At 45.9% G+C, this 12,074-nt stretch overlaps 1 protein-coding gene across 6 annotated transcripts in view; it reads right to left on the bottom strand.

Annotated features, from left to right (window-relative positions):
• Positions 1 to 12,074, bottom strand: part of AMOTL1 (angiomotin like 1) — a 120,549-nt gene that overhangs the window by 46,043 nt on the left and 62,432 nt on the right. For all 6 annotated transcript variants that reach the window (XM_036074982.2, XM_036074986.2, XM_036074987.2 and 3 more), the window contains one exon: positions 11,111 to 12,023. In XM_036074982.2, the coding sequence (XP_035930875.2) occupies positions 11,111 to 12,023 (913 nt within the window). The remainder of the gene's footprint in view (positions 1 to 11,110; positions 12,024 to 12,074) is intronic.

Genomic DNA, 12,074 nt, shown 5'->3' with positions numbered 1-12,074 from the left:
TGCAGGGTATTTTTTATGGAAAAAGGTTGCCTTGGCAAGAGGCAAAACACCACATCTTACATGGCCTCCATTCAAAGGCAGATGTCCATTCCCAGCCCCAAATATTCCCTTCACACTTTATCCAAGGCAAAGGACAAATGCAGCATGTCTCCTTGGGGCCGAGGTGGGCACAGATGAGCCTGCATCCCTACTGTCTGAAGCATGGGGCCTCCCTTTGGCCCAGGCAACTATGGGTTGGGGCTTCTATCTTTTAACATTTATTAAACTCTGGGATTTGGGACTCACTTATGGTCAACGGTGGGCTTATCTTCTCATCTTTTTCTGATCTAGAACAAAAAGGAAGTGTTTCCTGAATGCCAGCCTAAGTCATCCATGATGGGGACTAGTCACCCGAGTGGCAATGCAGGAAACGTGTGTTTGCGAAGGTTAGGGGACAGAAAAGAACTACTTTTTCAAAATGGGAACTCTTCTACTAAAGGGAACACTGGCCTCATAAATAACTGAGTTACACATTGAATAAACAGCACATCACAATGGATGATGTGCAGGTAGGACAGCAAACTTCTATTCCTTGGCTCCACTACTCTGCCAATGGATTGGTGAGATCAAAGATCTGGACCAGGTAGATTTGGGCTTAGGGTAAATGAGGGCGGAAAGAGTGCTGGGACAGAACAGGACAATTTCTCATGAGATCATACCAGAAACAACCTATCTTCAGCTTCCAAAGATAATGCTCTTGATTGGCCACATCCCAAGCAATGGGGATACAAAGAAAAGGGAAAAAGATGGGATGGGAACCAGTATGCATTGAGAAACACCTGCAAGTAGAATTCTTTGCTATAATTATCTACTTGTGAGCCTGACTTCCTTCTGTGAAGTCACAGAGCTAGCTTATTTGATACCACGTGTCTTGACTTCCTGAGACTATGTACTACTTAGCTCAATGCTAAAGGACTTAAGGGGTTAATAATATGTATAAAGGCCAGCACAAAGTAAGCACTGGACAAATGTGAGCTATAATCACCATTACTATTATCATCTGAATCCCACAGCCCCTAATGAAAAGCCTAGCACCGAGCATGGCATGCATAAGTCCAATACATTTTTTCTGTTACGGCTAACAATTACTGAGCACTTTTTGCATTCAGCATCTCATCTTAACATTTATAATTGCCTTCTAAAATCGGTCTCATTATCAGCCCGTTTAGATGAGAAAAACAAAGCACAGGACGGTAACTTACAAAATAGAACAGAGAGAATAGGAACATAAAGGAGATCCACGCCCAGGCTTTTTGATTTGAGAGTCCACAGGGTTCACTATTGCCCTATCCTGGTGAGAGCAGGGAGGGAAGGCAACCACTCTTTGGTCTTTTGCTCCTGGGTTCCTGGGGCCTACTAGGAGCAACTACACCACAGTAAGGTGTCCACAATTACACCCCAACACAAAAGCGTCACCCCTTCTGCAGGCTTGAGCAGCCTCGGGGAAGCACGGAGGCTGGAAATTTACCTCTGAGTTCTTCTTGTGGACTGTTCCTTACATTTCACATTATTGTCTTTCACAGGCTAGTGTCTTGTCTCCAGCAAGCATTCAGCTAGCACTTATCGTGGGTCCCTGCTATCTGTGAGGCACCACATTCCACTTACTTAATGCTCACAAAAACCAGGGCAGGTACCCCGCGCAGGTCCTGCTCCTTTCTCAAGGACCTCAGCGAGCCTCAGAACAACGCACCCAACTGACCAATAACTGACCAGTTACTTAAATATGTCTGAGCAAAGCTAAGTCCACAGTGATGCATTAAAAAAACAGCATTTAAAGAGTCACATCTACGAGAAATTATGGGGGTCATGGAGGGAAGTCTTACAGACTGGCCCGTCATTGTCAATGACCTGGGGCCATGCTGCACATAGCCCGACCCCAGAATTGGTACCCATTTCTTTCCTCCAAACTTACAAGTGGCCTAAATCACAATCCTGACAACCTACTACCACTGGCCTTTATCAAGTCTTTTGTTCTCCTGAATTTTTATTTAAATGTAATATTATGTAATTTTTCATACATTTGTCTTTTCTCCCAAATTTTTAGCATGCATGTTTTTTGAGGGTAGAAAATGATGACTTAAATTAGGTTGGTACCCAATACATTTGTGTCAGCTGATTTGGCCCCTAAGCCCAAGAGCAAGTTGGGAGACCACATATGCTTAATGTGCTTTCAAATAATGGCCAAACCCTCAACATTGTATCATTAAAGAAGGGACCTCTGGTGTTTAGATTGGTTCTGGATAATTGGTTCTAGGTAGAATCTCAAATCATGATGTTGCCAGTATAATAACATAACTCCGTGTCACTGCCCTTCTTTTTTTTTTTTACAGATTTTATTTATTTATTTATTTATTTATTTATTTATTTATTTGCAAGAGGGTGAGAGAGTGCACATGCATGCACACATGAGCGTGGGAGGAGGGGGTGCGAGGGGCAGAGGGAGAGACAGATCCCCAGCTGAGCGTGGAGCTCAAAGCAGGGCTCATCCCAGGACCCTGAGATCACGACCTGAGCCGAAATCAAGAGTCAGACACTTAACCAACTGAGACACCCAGGAGCCCCATCACTGCCCTTCTTATGTATTTGGGGCCACAAAATGCAGCTCAAAATGGGAGTGACAGTGTTATTTGGACTGGGGAAACAGGGTCATTGGTGACATCTAAGCACCAGCCCATTTGTTCCTCTGTGCATACCGCAAGCCTTCACACACAAGCTTACGTATTTACTTGACACCTGGACATAATGTGCCACATTAGTATGTCACATCCACTATGTCACTGATTTCTCATAAACATGGGGCATTCACTGCTCTCATGCATACACTATCCTATTTTTAAAGTATGCAAACTTTAGGTTTCACAAAGCCGAGATCTCACTACAAGGCAAAAAAAAAAGGGCTTTGAAGTGGGCAGTCTAGAACCCAGCATACTCCCACCACACACGGGCTACCTCCTATGTTAGTACAGGAGAGCACTGTTCCTCAGTGTGGGGTCTCTTTTCTCTGCCTCCGCTTCTTTCTAACCACGGACCCACGGGCGAGTTTCTAACTTCTTCACCTTTAAATGAGATGATCATACCTACCTCACGGGGTTGTTGCGAGAATTAAATGAGATAAGGCACATAAAGCATGGCATACCGTGTCTATCCTGAGGGAAGTACTTAATACCTGTTACAGTCCCTGTTGTTACCACACACTGATAATCGGTGTTAGGAGAAAGGCAAGAAGAACCACCCCTGAGTGTCCCTTCCTCTTCAAACACCACGGGATGAGAATTACAGTCCCTAATCCTCGACCTCAGTAAGGGATCAAAGCTCATGCTAGCGCCGCAGAATCTCTGGCTTCTGAAGAGGCTTCCTGGCGTACAACACAGAACAAGAGCTCGTTTCAAGATGATGTCTGGACATGTCGGGGCACTCTCTCTCGACACAGACACAGTCTTACCTCCTTCGGGACCTGTGCGGTCCCAAAGAGTAGCCATGAGCTACACGAGCTACATGTGCTACCGAACACCTAAAATGCAGCTAGTCTGAATTGAAATGTGCAGGAAGTGTAGATTATATACATCAAAATCGGAAGACTTAGTACCAAAAATGTAAAATATCTCATTAATAGTTTTTTACAGTGATTACCTGTTGAAATGATAATGGTTTTAGCTAACTAAAACATGTTTTTTTTTTAATTTTTCAAAGATTTATTTATTTGAGAGACAGCAAGAGAGAGCATGAGCTGGGGGGGAGGGGCAGAGAGAGGAGGAGGCAAGCAGACTCCCCACTGAGCAGGGAGCCTCATGCGGGACTCAATCCCAAGACCCTGGGATCATGACCTGAGCTAAAGGCAGATGCTTGACCTCTGGAGCCACCCAGGCGCCCCTAAAACATGTTTTTAAAAATATGTTTTTAATGGGTTAACTCAACTATGTTTTAAAATTAATTTCACTTGTTTTCTTTTAACTTTTAAAAAATGTGGCTACTAGAACATTTTTAAGTAGACACGTGTGGCTCATAACTATACTTCTGTTGGACAGCACTGCTGTAGACCATACTGAATGTACACCAAAAGGCCTCGTTTTGGGAGATAATTCCAGAATTCAGTGACCATCAGAGTAATTCATGCAAAGAGACCAGCAGTCAGTTCCCTCTCTGCTCTCCCCACACCCCCAAGCATCAAGGGTGATCAGCAAGTTACGTTCAATACATGAAACTATATGTTCATCTGCAATTAGGCCATCATGCTAACATTTAATAAATTTGGCTCGTGTGATTAACAGTCAACAATTAAAAATTTTTCAAACCGTGGCAGGAAAATAAACATCAGTGGATAAATAGATGGAGGATGTGATCAAAGGATTCAAAAGAGAAAATGCAGGCAGCTAAATACATTGTCCAAAGCAAACTTATTAATAGAGACATAAAATCAAAACAACTTTTTCCAGTTTATTGACATTAACAATTCAGTTCAACAAGTTTTCGCTGAGTCCCTAAGAAAGGATTTTTTTAAAAAATCATATCTATACATATTAGGATTTCACCTAGTATGTGTGAAACACAATGCACAGAAAAATGACTAGAAGGAAATATGACAATAGGTTGGAGTGGCTAATGCTAGGTGATGGGACTATGGATATTTCTTCCTTGTCCTTTTTTTCTTTATAAAATTTCTACGATGAACACATCTGGCTACTTTTTTAAAAATTCATTATCTAAGATTACTTAGATACATGTACACTGTAGAAAAATTAGAAACTAAAGATAAGCCAAAAAATCCTCATCGTTATTTTGATAATCAGAGAAAGTAAACGAAATGAGATAAAAGAATTTAAAAACAAGATGAAATAATAAAGGGCTTCTTGGTCCGTGGTGAAGAGGTTCAAGTGTTAAGACCTGTCCTTCAGCAAAAATACCTCCTATTTACATAGAGTTTTCCCACTTAAAATATTCTCTTCTGATTTTCTGATCCTCAAAACAACACAGCGAACAGAGTACTTAACTCTGGTTATCTCTGGATAGTGGGACTACAGATAATTTCTCCTTTCCTTCTTTTTCTTTGTTGCGGGGAGAAAATGGGTGCTAGGAAAAATGAGCTGTAACAATTTGCAGATAGGGAAACTGAGGCTCAGAGAACCTACACAACTCACTATAAAATGGAAGAGCCAGAACTCAAAACCCCTCAAATCTTCACCCAAACCCAGATCCTCCCCCCCGGATCCCGTTGGGTGTGCAGACACCGGTAAGACTTGTAAATGCCCAAAGTAAGACTCAAGTCTTGTGTAAACTAAGATCAGATTTATTTCTATGCAGGATGGATAGAGGCAATCCTCTTGTTTGAAAAAGTCATTGGTTTCATGCATTATACCTGGAACTGTGGTAGGTTTCCTAAGAAAGTAACCTGAACTTGACCCTAGCCTTTGAAATTCCCATACTGCAGAGCTGTTTCTCAGAATAAACAGCATGTAGTTACTTGGCTCATCCAGCCATAATCCAGCTTAAAAGCTGTAGAAACTCCGGAGTTCTAATGCTGGTATTCAAAACACATGTTTAGCTGGTGGAATTTAAATAAGGCTCCGTAGCCTTATTTTTGTTAAGAGCAACACATAGTTTTTAATCCAACAAGCTTGGATCTGGCTTATCTTTTGTCCTACATAGCAATTCATGTTCATAACTGTATAAACTGCAAATTACCACTCTGGAAACATACTCTGAAAATTCTCTCCCCTCCTCCAGACATTTCCAACCCGAAGTAAGATGGGACCACCAAACATTCTTTCCTGTAATACAGCACATTCCAAACCCCAAGCCCACCAAGGAAGCCCTGCTCTTGGGCACCTATCTCTGTGCTTGTTCATGGTTTAAACTGCACTCCGGTTGCACAGTTGGATCAACATGAGTTTCTTGGGGAGAGGTGTTCTCTCTCTTTAATTTGTCACAGCACTCCTTGGCTGTGTCCTCTTCTGCTCCCTCCCTCCTCACTGTACCCTCATTTGGCATGTTCCCAGAGGATGTCATCTATCCTAAATAAAACCAATCCTGGAGGTTTCTCTGGGGAAAAATGCACAGGGCATTTTTGAAGGAAAATATGAGTGATTTAGGACGTTAGTCACACCACACATTCCCTCTCTGAATGCAGGAAACTGTTAGCCCCTGCCCTGTTGGGAAGAAGGGTGGCGGAGATGGCTGCTCTCCAGAGGTGGTGGGGGGGGCGGGAATCGAGCAAGCTTCTCCGTGCAAGGAAGTCCACGGCACCTCGTGCTTGACATCATCTTGTAAGATGCTTTTATCAGCCCCGGACAAAGGGCTGGGTCAAACATCATCATTTCGTGCCTTTATAAGGTATCCATTTACATACTAAAAATCCAATTAGCACATTCATAGATGGATAAAATATTAATAAATGGTTACCACTCTTTGCTCCTGGAAAGCTGGTAAATCCAACTCCCTACGCTTACGTCTAAGCCTGAGTGCTTACCATGAACATCATGGATCCCCCTACCATCCAGCAGGGACCGTGACAGCACCCCCCCTGGGAAGTGCTGTGACGACTGAGGAAGGTCACCCGCACAGAGTGCCTGGCACAGGCAGGCACCGAAGCTTTAGTCCCAGTGCTGCCTCACCACCCCTACTCCACTGCCACCTGCTAAGGGTACAGACGGAGTTCTAGAAGCTGGAAGATCAGGGCAGGCGTTAGAGAACACAAGTTTAAGTTTGTTCTGAATCCATTGTAATATATAGATCATACAAACAGAAGGCACAAACAGCTCATTTGCAAGGTCAAATCTAACCATTAAATTAACCCCCGCAAACAACCTAGCTAATAATTGCAAAGTAAAATAAAGAATTAACACTATCTGCCCATTAAATTAACAAAGGTTTGTAATTACAATGACTAATGTTGGTCAAAGGGCAGGGACACATGCACTGTAATATTTTTTACCAAGTTATCTGGTATCACGAGTCATTAAATGTTTGTTACAATTGACCCAATAATTTCAACTCTAAATAATGATTCCTAAAGAAGTGAAGCAAAAGTCCAGAGACCCCTCCAGAGAACAGAGCCCCCGACTTCTGCTGGGGCGAGAACAGACATGGCAGCCGTTCACGAGCTGAGGCAAGAAGGGGACCTGGGACTCCAAGCACCCTTTAAATAGACATTCAGTTGGTCCTTCTGTTTTTATCTCCACCTTCACACCAATTTTCAGAAATATTACCAAGTCTTAAATGTTTGGGGTCTTCTCCAGGACAACCAGGCTGCCTCTCAGGCCCTCCCATCATGCGTTCAGAAAGCCAGCCTCCCAGAGCCAGGGTCAGGGCTAAGGCCAGGGTCAGAGTTAGGGTTAGGGTCGGAGGCAGGTTAGGGGCCAGAGGTCAGGGGTCTGGGCATGGAAAATTTGATATGCATGATGATGTTCACTACATTATTTGTAGACAAGATAATGTAAATTATCTTGATTATCATTGTAATTATAAAAGATTATGCAGCAATAAAAAGGATAGTGAGGAAAACAAGTGCAAACTGTCGAAAGAAAACAAGCTAAGATACTATACCAAATATAATCTATGATGATAACATGGGAAAAAAAATCAATGTGTAGAGGAAAATGTTAAAGTAGTTGTATTAAGAAAGAAGGCTATTTTAAGTAATTTTTTGGCATCTTCGGTTTCCACTTTTGGAAATATGGGCCGATTCCTTTGCAAAGCAAACATGCACTTGACTAATGTCTTCCCAGCTGCTCTGATAGCAATCAGCTCATCCTCGGGCATTCACTTCCACTCATGGTACAGCCCCGTAAGCCAAGTCACTGCTTCTATAATGCTCCTTCCACAAAGTGCATCAGAATTAACATCCAAATACTGGCTTTTTTTTTTTTGCTTTTTTTTTTTAAGCACAATTCTACATAGAACAACCTGTCCAATTCTCACCTTGTCCTCCTTTATATCCATTACCACTTTCAGGTTGAAGAAAAAGGAAGACAGAGCAGGAATAAAACCAGAGCCTTTCTCAATGGCCAGCTCCCGTTCCCTGGAGGTCCCCACCAGCCACTTCAGCAGGGCCTTAGTCTCCACATCTCTGCCAGCCTCACTAGCTCACCCACGACAAGGGCCAAGCTGGTCAAGTCAACGAGGCTGTGACTGATAGCCTCTCCCTGGGTTTCCCACCAAAGGAGACTAAAGTGCTTTACAATAAACTCACCACACATCTCCATCTTTAGCAGCTCAGGGCGGGTGAATTTATAAGCTATGGTGAGTCAGTAATGAAGGCAAGAACTCTGAGTTCTTCCTCCTTCTGTCATTCGCTTGTCTTTTGGACCTTTCCATCGGTAGGCAAAAAGCAGTGAAGTCTGAGCAATGTAAAGGGCCAGAAGATTGGACTCCATGATCTCACTCAGTGGCCTTTCCTTCGTGGCCAGGAGTCTGTGATGTACGGACCCCACAGCCTGCAGCTTCCGAAACCATCGCCATGAATGACAAATAGATAACCCTTTAGGCACAGGGGAACGTATCCATGAAATTAAAAGGAGCCCTGCTCATCTCCTGGGTCGAAGGGAACTTGAACACCACACACTGTGAGTTTCAGATCCGACCCGTGGAGTTCAGACCACGCTGGATGTGTCCGCAGCAGGGCTGATGTGGATACAACTTTGTTGACTCTGCCAGCCCAGGGCTGCGCTGCTGGAACCCTGCTGGCCAGCCATGGCCCGGCTCACAAAGGGGCCTTTTAGCTCTGGAGCCAAGCCTCAATGGCCTGCCTGTTACGTCTCCTGGGCCATTCTGATGTTCCATGTCAATCTGGCTGCCAAGCCCGGCAATTAGCTTGGATCCCTCATACATTTCTTCTTTTTGACGTCAAAACTTTGAGACAAATGACACTTTCCACAAATAACTGGGTAGCTCTCCTATTGGTGCTTCCTTTCCCCCCTCACCCTGTCTCCCACCTCATATCACACCTACTGCCAGATGACAAAAAGCAAAATGATCCACGTTACACAATGCTGTAAAGCCAAAGAGAAGAAGTAGACTTCCTTCGGGGATGTCCCCACTTTCTATCAATCTCTAGAGGCTGAGTCAAATGTTCAGGAAAAAATGTGAAAAAATATGATCCTGTGATAAACGTCGTAGATGACTTTAAACAAAGTCTCTTGAATCAATGTGGCAGATGCCAGAGATATGAAGACTTTTCTCCCCTCCTTCTTCAAACCTGATAGTTTTAAAGTTTAAATGTCTCCTGTGGCTTAAGGAACTATAAAAGGTAAGAAACAAGAGCCCTGTAGGCCCCACCGTGGACTCCTCAGTGGGGTCAGACTATGGCGCCTTCAGGAAGAATGAGGTCTGCAGCCTGTCAGAGGTCTCAAAGGTGCTGTCCTGCTTCCAAGCTGGCATTCCCAGTCTGATATGCGGGGAAATGTGTCAGCAGCTGCGAAGTAAAGGTCGGGTCAGCCAGCTCTCTCCCTCTGCCAAGGCCCAATCACTGCCTTTTCAGAAGACGTACAGCCAAGGTATGCCCTGCACACAGCTGCTGGGGTCACCCAGGGAACACTCAACTCATCTGATTTAGAAACAGACAAATAAGGCCCTTTGTGAGAATGAAGACACAGCCAATAATAGGCAGTGGTCACCTGCCTTCTCTTCTCCTGCTCCACGCTCTCCCCAAGAAGCTCGGCAACATCGAGATGCTGGTAACTCCCAGATTTGTACCTTCAGACCCAATTTCTCTCTTGAGAGCTTGATTTCCAACTGCCCTATTATTTCTCACCTTCTGTGTCTAATCGGCCATCAAAGCCTGCCAATGTTACTTCTCTGCCTCTCACAGCGCATAATGCTCCCCTACACGTCCGTCCTCCAACTTAGGCCGTGCTCACCAATTCTTAGCTGGACTACCGAAATTGCCCCTGAAGGTCCTCATGGCCTCTGGTCCCGTTCCTCTGTTCCATCCTTCACTGCCACCAAAGTCAGCCTAATAAACACCAACGGAGTCTCTCCTTGAAAATACTGGCTCTCCCAATTGCTTATGACTAAATTCCAAACTCCACAGTAGGACTCCCAAAGACCTTCACCAGCCGGTCTCAGCTCCCTGTCCGCTGGCCACTCCCTCCTAACCCACCTGTGGTACCTCGGCGTGTTCCAGACCAAACCAGTGGCATTCCCCCTTGCATAGTGCGTCCCGCTACCCCATCTCTTCGCACGCTTTCCCCCACTACTGGTCCTTCGAGACCCAACTTGGCTATCACCTCCCCTGCGGGGCTCTCTCCAGTGCCTCTGGTTGTGAGTTATAGGATCTCTCTGGTTCTGAGCACTCTGCATACTGTCTTCAAACAGCCCACTACAGAGCAGTGATGGGCTCAGATGCTGGTCCCCCCAGGACAGTGCCTTAAGGTCCTTGAGGGGGCGGGGAGCCCTTCTTTATCTCTGAACCTGGTACAAGGCCGCACAAAGGAGACACTCGGGAAGTGTTGCTGAATCCAGCCATCATTGGAAGAGGGATTAGAATAAGGGCAGTGGAGGGAAGAGATGTGGACGGTCAGGACACTGGAACGTAGCTCCAACAGCCTCAGAGTAGCAGATTATGGAAATGTAGGAGTCTCTCCAGGCTTTAGCGTCTCATCTGCTCAATACAGAGGTGAGACTCTAAGATTTCTATGGCCCCTTTAACTCCTCTGTTCTAGCATTCAGACTACATTTTCCTTTCAAATCTACAATGAAGAAAAGCTCCATAAAAACCCCACGGTAATAATATGCTCCAGGAGTCTGGACGCTCTCCACAGAGCCAGCCAGGAAAATTACTGTTTTGCCTGGCCACTAGGCAGAGCTCCCAAGGACAGCCAACAGCTGAGGCTCCTCCCCTAAATTCATAAAGCCCCAATTGCCTTCTGTTACATTTGGAGAAAATCCTCCATTGATCTCTGTTCTGTTTCACTCTACGTATTCTGGCCCAAAAGTGGCTTATTAAGTATCATGCGCAACAACAACAAAAAAAACCCAGTGGCTAAAACCCAACACGCCTTGAAAATAACAAGCGCTGAGAACATGATCACTGAATTTCAAAAAGCCAGGTTAAACCCATGGCTTGATAGCTAATCACCTCGTTACCCCGTACTCTGGGGGCGGCTGGTACCGCAGGACGGCCACTTCCGTTCTCGCGGGCTGAGGAGCAGGATAAGGCTTGACCATCTCATGGAGCATCCCTGGGTGCTGGTCACTGTAGAAAAGTCCATGCTCCTGGGTCTTGCTGACGGGGGACATCATCTGCTTGGTCTTGTAGGGGTACTCAGGTGGAGGACCCCGGGGGTCCAGCACTTTACCTGCAGGCTGGGCTGGGGAGGGTCCCCCTCCTGCCTTGAACCCCTTTCCATTCCCTGAGCCAGGGAGGTGCTGCTTAGCACCATTCCTCTCCAACGACAGCTGCATGATCCTCTCACTGAGAGAGCGGACGTGGCCCTGCTTGAGTTCTTTCAGCGCCTCGTCCTTATGCGCCTGTCCACTGTTGGCACGGTTCACCGTGGGCCTCCCCTCAGTCCGGGCCTTCTGACTGCTGCCCCCCGCCATGTAGTAACCATGGCCGGCAGCCCCCTGCTGCTGCTGCTGGCCCCGAAAGAACTGGGACTGCGCCTTGGCCTCCTCGTAAGTGGGCAGCTCCTCATTGTTCTGCTGAGGCTGCGTGGACCGCACCTGTTTCTCCATCACCGTATTGTCCACCTGGTGTTCTTGACCCTGCGGTTCCTGGCGTGCCGACTGGTAGACCATTGGTGGGTCTTCTTGAGCGAGGTTTTCCGTGGAAGAAAAGCTGTTGGTGGGGTGGGCGGGTCCTGCGCTCCCTGTGGCCTGGTGCTGAATGGCCAGCAAGTTCATGTTCTCGGTCGGGGTGCCATACCGCAGTTGTTCCTGGATCAGCCGCTGTAACACTGTCCCAGCTGCCGCATCCTCGGAACCTCTCATTTCCACCTCTGAGGTCCTCAGGTGGCTCGGGGGCTGGAAGTGACACAGGGGGTCCTCAACTGGAAGGCAAACAGAGGGAAAAGGGTATCAGGAGGCGCCACAAGCATACA

The sequence above is a fragment of the Halichoerus grypus genome, chromosome 11, assembly GCF_964656455.1.
Source record: "Halichoerus grypus chromosome 11, mHalGry1.hap1.1, whole genome shotgun sequence".
NCBI lineage: Eukaryota > Metazoa > Chordata > Mammalia > Carnivora > Phocidae > Halichoerus > Halichoerus grypus.
Note: the sequence above shows the minus strand (reverse complement) of the source record. Positions and strands in the feature narration are given on the sequence as shown.